The following is a 7,340-nucleotide window of genomic DNA, read 5'->3' on the forward strand; positions in this document are numbered from 1 at the left end:
TTTAATACTATATCAAACATGGCGGAAATATTTGGACTGACTTACCACTGCTTACGGAGTTACGTATCGGTCTCATACAGGAGTCAGGACTGCAGTATATTATTAAAGAAGTAATAAATCTTTTGATTGTAGTTGATGGAAATTTTCAAAAAATCAGTATATTATTTGCTTAAAAATTAAATGCGCACCCAATTCAATGGATGCTCATGCATTAAGTGTCAACTTCGAACTGACATGTTTAAGCAGTCTACACATACACCCACTTCGTAATACAAACTATCATATATGCTTAATACATTGTCTATGACGTCTACGAATATTCGAATACGAATCGAATAGTACTCACGAATATTCGAATACTGATTTATGGTATTCGTTTCAGCACTAGTTTAAAAACTAGATGTTTAATTCAATTAAACATCTAGTTTTTAAACATCACATGAATCTAAGGAACTGGTACCATGTAACAAATACTTTTTGAAACAATTTGTAATATATAAATTTATCTCCAATTAAAATTGTCCGCCAATATGTGTCCTCCTTAGCCTAGATCTAGATATTGTTGGACAATTCATTTTGATATCGGAAATCGAAGTACATGTAGATATTTATTATTCTCAGTCCATGCACCAATGAGAGAACAACATTCTCTAGATTTTAGAGATACGAAAACAAAAGTCATGTTATGAAATCTTGCGATTGGGGAGGTTTTCCTCACAAAAGTGTGAAGGAACCAATAAGAAATAGGGCATAAATTATTCTTGAAAACGAGGAATATATCCACGAGTTGTTCCACGGTCAGTCGTACCATGGGTTTCGGCAGTACCGGCTATCAAACAAATAAGTCCGGGATATTGATCGGACGACATTTTTAAAATAATAATATGCCCTTTTCATCTAGAGGATGATGGGGCATAAGATCAGAACGACACCAAAATTTACTGGAAGGTAGATTCTTTTTCAGGTCACCCTTAACACACTCCTGTAATGGAGGTTCCACAAGACGTCCCTGTCTCCATGTCAACGGCCTTTACTTTCAGTTCCGTATCGCCAAAAACGTACATAACTTTCACTTTCCTAGGGTTTTTGCTCGGATTTGGAAGAGTTACGTCCATTTTGCCTAATTTACGTACACGCTTCTCGTCAATGTATTTTGGAATCTCGTCTACAGAATAGAACAAGTCAAGTGGAACAGTTTTCTGAAACGGTTCATTTGTTTGATACTTTTTTTCAACTTCGTGATTAATTTCTGCCGGGGTGCCCGATTTCATGAAGGAACTGAACACATTTTTACATCGGTCTACGCCGTCTATGGTACATCGCTTTTTGGGGTCATGAACCATCGGGTCGAACACGGGTGTAGTTTTCACTCCGTATGAATACTTAATGATTCGGCTTTTAATACTTGTTGGTCTATGACCAAACAAAACCGCGCCTTTTACAACAGCTAAACCCGCATCCTGAGGAATTATCAGCCGTTTTCCAGGAAAATTTGTTCTGATGGCATGCTGCACCATTGGACTCTCAGAAAAACCTCCAACCAACAGGAACCGATTCACGCTTTCCACTTCTGGGTGCTGTAAAATGACCCTTATGTACTCGACAATCTGATCCGTAATGGACGTAAAAAGCTGCCTTGCAAAGTCAGCACTGAAACGAAGTTTGTCCGCAGTGAGAGAGATATGCTTGCAGATTGAAGATTCCGCAAAGAGGTCCTTGAAATGCTTATTACGCATTTTGAAACAGATTTCGTCAAGGGATACATAAGGTATAACCATGTTAATTTTCCCGTCGCTTTCAGGCTTAATGTTTCTTTTGAAGACCTCGATTTCCCTGAGTAGATCCATGTATCCTTCTACATATCTCCTCTTAAACTCACTGAAAACTTCATTTCCCACGATTTCCTCCAACACACCCAGTACTTTAGTGTCCATGGCTGTTCCGCCACACGCCCCACCGCTTGCCTTGTAGAGCTCTTTCAGCAGACCTTCATCTAGCTTTTCGTGGACAGTTATGTCGGCAGTTCCGCCTAAAAAAATTAATATATTTTTTATGGCATACCTGTGTCTACCAATCGCGAAACATTCTAATAATTTTATGATTTGGTAGATTACAGATCAGTTTAAAAAAGACATAGAGTGTTCGTATTTTAAATATTTTTATTAATAATTTTTCATGTTTTTAACACAAATGCGTTCTAATGTGAATAAAATTAACAACATCAAAATGATGTAATTTCTTTTAGCAATGCTCGCAAATCATAATCTGCATACCTCCAAGATCTATCACCATATATCTGGTACCTACAGCAGATACCCCGAACCCTCGCTGTTCTGTTGACCGATCCACGTGTATGTGCTGGCAATATATGGAGGCCGCTTCTGGCTCCAAAGCCAACTTCAGACGATCATCTCTTATACCAGCCTTATGTTACAAAGAAATAAATGTATACCAAACTTATTCAGAACAAATCTATGAGAGAAATTTATGATAAAAATGTTCCAAAAAATTACTTTGAGAGCTGCCTTCCTCATAAAGAATTTGGCGGAGTCTGTCCAGATGGCGGGAACAGTCAGAACCCACAACACCTCCTCAGCTCGCAGAGTTGTGCCCCTTGTATCGAGCATGTCTAGCAAATGATCCTTGAGAGCTTTGATTGACAGAGTGAACACTGCAATGGCTGGTAGAGTCTTCCCACCAGCTTCTTTTAATTCCATGGTCTCAAGTGATTCCTAAAAACCAGGACCGGGTTGCTCAAAACATTGGTCAACTTAACCACTGATTAAAGTGAGTATCCACTGGTTAACTTAACCACTGGTTAAAGTTGTGTTGATCAAATAGAATTTAGCCAATGGTTAACTTTGAGCAAAACAAGGTTTAACAACTGGTCAAAATTTGACCACTGGAAAAGGGATTTAACTAGTGGTTAAAGTTAACCAGTGTTCTGAGCAACACAGTCCACATGCCTTATTCATTAGACTAATTCTAGGCCTAAGCATTATGGTGAAAGTTTTCAGAAATTTAATGTGGGGAAAAATAACCTCTTCTTGTTCACACTCAAGATTTCACGTTTTTTAAAATTCTAACCTAGTACTTAGAATTTGTTGATGTAGAATAGCGTTACCTCGTTTTCATGAAGGTTCATTTTAAATCTGTAGAAGTAATAGTAGTTCTCTGTTTCCTCGTCCATCATTATGTTATTGTAATGGTTCTCCGCCTCATACCCAAACGACTTAAACTGCTGATTTTCATCTAACAGGAGACATGTGGGGGTTTTGAGGGAAAGTAAATTCTTCTGTCCTGACACCCAGGCTTGGTTGGCGTGGATTTTCATTGGATCATTTTCCAAGTCCCCGACCATTCCGAAGGCATAGCCGGAATAGGTGGTGCCAAAATCTATGGCGGCAACCAGGAGGCAATCACTCATGTTGAAGTTCACAGGTTACTCACTGTAAAACAGTGTCAACTTTTATAGATCTTCATAAACTACAACCTTAAACTAGTACGCATCTTTTCTAAGTGACATACTACGAGTACTGTTAGAATTCTCAGTACCATGGAATATGCATAACTTTTATCGTTGACAATGTATTGATGCAGACACAAATGGACTTTAAAATTAGATATTTGCTTACATGTAGATGATGATCGAGGAACGAACAACAAACTTTTAAATGTACGAAACAGTTGTTGGAAGGCCTGTTAGAGTGAAGTTTCAATAAAATATTTCTCTCTGAGCGGTGTTTGATATATACAAAATAGATTGTTTCTACGACTTCAATTGTGATATCTTTGTAATTTTACTTTCAAGTTAAGATTTTGCGGACGCTTCTATATTAACATTTATTTTGAACTCATACATCGCGTCACCATCGCTCTTTGCTCTTAAATAATTAGGTTACATAAATTTACAGTCATTTTGTGATAATTATTTTAACATTTTCGAATGTTACATGGAAATGCTCGTAGATAGATGAATTAAAGACTAGGAAGGATTAAACCACAATGTATTAAAATATTATAGGAATTAAAGACTAAAAAAGACTATAAAAAGAATATCAGAGACTTTCTTAAACTAGACTAAGAAATAGATATTTAAATAAATCACTACATTACAAACTTGTTTTCGTACAAAAACAATTCTTGAGATTTGAAGTTTAAAAATGTTTCGAAAATACCATACAAGTGGTTCTATATTGTTTCATCATGGAAAAGAAAGTAATTAAAACGAAAGGAAATTTTAAGAACCTACAATATAGCCTGTTTGGAACTTAGAAAAAGTGACTTGTAAAAGAAACTGTTTGTAGGAGAAGTATAATTGGTATTAGGCCCTTCAATTATTCAAAACGTATCTTAATCATACATTACAAACTGTGATATTCAAGGCCTTGCTCCCTCACCCTGGCCTGCTAACCACTTTCAGGTTGGAATTTGTACAAATAATAAATAAACAAGTACAATACCATATGGGCGTATCATTTAACCTAGCGGTGCAATTATTGATAGCATTCTTGAAACTCACATGTCAAAATAATTATTATGTTGGTAAAAATTTCAGTATGTCGGCATTATTTGTATTAAGACACCATGTTTTGTTCACCTACCTTTTAAATATCGTACTTTCGTTTTAAACGAAATAACGTGTATAACAAACAAGTTATTTTAAGACGGGATTTCCAGATTTTATAGCCTTATATTTACATTTTCAAGTGTCTTTGCCTGTGAGGACACTACGTATCGATTTTGTACTATATAACCCATAACTTCAATTGACGCCGAATTGAGGCCCCAGCAGCCCCAGTGGGGTTTACTTATTTATATTTAAATATTTAATCGTACGATGGCTTAAAATCATATAAATATAAGTAATAAGGAATCATTTTTTGAAATCACGAGGTAATAATTTCGGTCGGTAGCTCAATCATTCTGAGTATTTAAAGTTATAATTTCGGCCGGGGCGTGATCAAATCTATCATAAAGCACTTCGAGCTTTATTAGATTTGATCACGCCCCGACAAAAATTATTCCTTAAATACTTACATTTACTGAGTATGTTACGAAACCCAATAGTTAATTCAAAGCTCAATATAAACAGCCAGTCTGAAAGTTTATCGATTGGTCGAAAGTTACAGCGACCACAGAAACATCACTGACTGCACGAAATAATCATGATGATGTCAGACTCAAAGTCTCACAGGAGACGATTTGGCTGTTTCAGCTAAGGTACTGGGCTGCGTTTCACAAAAGAACTTACGACTTACGACCAAATTAATGAATGTTAATTAATCACAATCTTATCAATGTTTTATTCTCATGGCTATAAAATATAACTATGGATATTGAAATGGTTGTATATAATTGGTTTTGTCTACGTTTTCTCCATTTAAGATTATTCCATCAGGCTGAAAATATTTACGACTTGTCGTAAGTTCTTTTGTAAAACGCAGTCCTGGTGTACATTGAATCACAGGCACGTAGCATCGTTTTTGAAAGTGGGGGGGGGGGGGAGGGGGGGTAGACTCATCCAAAAAATCTTGACAAGCAAAAAAAAAGGTGGTAATTTAAAGTCTCCTAAAATCTTCAAATACCTAATCCGTGGGGAGGGGGGAAGGGGGGGGGGTATATATATAGTATATAACTTCAATTTCACTCCTCATTTCCTTATTTTCATATCAATTTTTTACATACATGTACTCACAAAAAAGGGGGGGGGGGCAACTCCATGATAATTCAATTTTTTATATGTAAATTTAAAAAAATTTGTTGCTTCGAGAAAAAATGGAGGGGGGGGGGGGACAGGCCCCCCTGCCCCCCCCCCCCCCCCCCCCCGATGCTACGTGCCTGAAATGACAGTAATTTAGAGAATTAATTTTACTTACTTTTTACCATCAGTTTATTGATTTGTTAAAGAAAGAAACGATGCAAATATAAACAATAGAATGCTTTCTTTGATGATTCATGCGGGTTATAAAGGTAGCGATCATTGCAGATTTTTTTTTTTTTACATAATCCGCTAACGCGGGTTGTGTATTTTTTTCTGCAATGTGGCTACCTTCATATCTCGCTTGAATCACCTAAGAAAGCATTTTATTGTTTAAGTGACCTCTCTTTTAAAGTGTGTACCTGCTGAACATTTTAGGAATCTCAGACACCCGACAGCGGACTTCAGACATTTTAGTTGACTGAACATGTCAAAAATATGAAATTTGAAAAATTAACTCGCGCTACTTGTTTTCTTTATTGAAAATTTATTAAAATTGATTTGTTCTTATATGTATAAACATGTACATGTATCTTCATACGATTTCCTTTCAGTATTTTATTTCGATAATTTCTCTGATTTATTTCATACAGCTTAAGGTAGTCTCGATTTATTTTTTCCTATTTTCTATGTAATCTCAAGATAGTGGTACCTTACGATATAAGGGAGAGTCATTGATTGAATTGCTGTTTGATAAAGTTATGGGGAAACCCCCGAAAATTGTTTATATAAATTCCAATTTTGCATTTCAGTAAATGAACTGTGTAAATTACCATATAAATCGAATATTGATAGGCCTGTATCATTATATAAATCCCTTATTTAGCGCATAATTTTTGAATTTAACAAAATCGCATTTTTTCAACAACAAAAAACCTACAAACTTTGAGTATTACTAGTATATACGACACCCAAGAAGAAAGTTATCATTTGTTATATACATAATGAAAGAATTCTTGCTTCGAGTCATTGCCGTCTTTAACTTAAAACCATGAATTAAAAACAAAAACTAAAAATACCCTCAAAATGTAGCAAATTTATACAATTTTTAATGAAAATAAAAATAACTGTGAAAGAAGGAGAAAATTCATTGTTTGGTTTATATGACAAATATGATGTATCTCGCCAATAACTACGTCGTGTAAAACATTGCTTTATTCGATAATCTTGTTATGTATGTTCAATATCTTGTGAAACAGTTTCCCCTAAAACCATACATTTTCAGAAAAGAAGATGTCTCCATTTCAAAAATTAACATATGTTGTTGATTTTTAAAAAATTTAATTTCCTGTGGGGCACATCTTAACTGGTTCCATTCCGTTCCACTAATCCAAACAAAGCCCAGTGTAGTAAAAAAAAGTTTATATATTTAGACATGATGAAATATTGTGCCTGACATTACTCTTATCTTCCATATGAACTGAATGCATAGTCTTAAACAGGCACGTTATTTCGAAAGAACAGAAAATCAAACATTGTCATGGGTTTATTATTTATTTCTTTGATACAATTGAGCCACCACGAAATCTAATGATTCCACAGTATCTATCCATCCATACATCCATCTATGAAGAATAAT

At 35.3% G+C, this 7,340-nt stretch overlaps 1 protein-coding gene across 3 annotated transcripts; it reads right to left on the bottom strand.

The window, feature by feature from the left end:
• Positions 1-415: 415 nt before the first annotated feature.
• Positions 416-4,725, bottom strand: LOC105338886 (heat shock 70 kDa protein 12B). 3 transcript variants are annotated; one of them, XM_011444178.4, is made up of 6 exons: positions 4,605-4,665; positions 4,364-4,416; positions 3,125-3,449; positions 2,514-2,732; positions 2,274-2,424; positions 416-2,029 (listed from the first exon to the last, which is right to left on the bottom strand). In XM_011444178.4, the coding sequence occupies exons 3-6, from the start codon at positions 3,425-3,427 to the stop codon at positions 972-974; spliced, it is 1,731 nt and encodes a 576-aa protein (XP_011442480.3). In that variant the 5' UTR covers positions 3,428-3,449; positions 4,364-4,416; positions 4,605-4,665; the 3' UTR covers positions 416-971. The 3 variants fall into 3 exon arrangements, with proteins under 3 accessions (XP_011442480.3, XP_011442479.3, XP_011442481.3); XM_011444177.4 differs by lacking the exon at positions 4,364-4,416 and having other exon boundaries at positions 4,605-4,725; XM_011444179.4 differs by lacking the exons at positions 4,364-4,416; positions 4,605-4,665 and adding an exon at positions 4,523-4,600.
• Positions 4,726-7,340: the final 2,615 nt, after the last annotated feature.

This window comes from Magallana gigas, chromosome 3 (genome assembly GCF_963853765.1).
Source record: "Magallana gigas chromosome 3, xbMagGiga1.1, whole genome shotgun sequence".
Classification (NCBI taxonomy): Eukaryota; Metazoa; Mollusca; class Bivalvia; order Ostreida; family Ostreidae; genus Magallana; species Magallana gigas.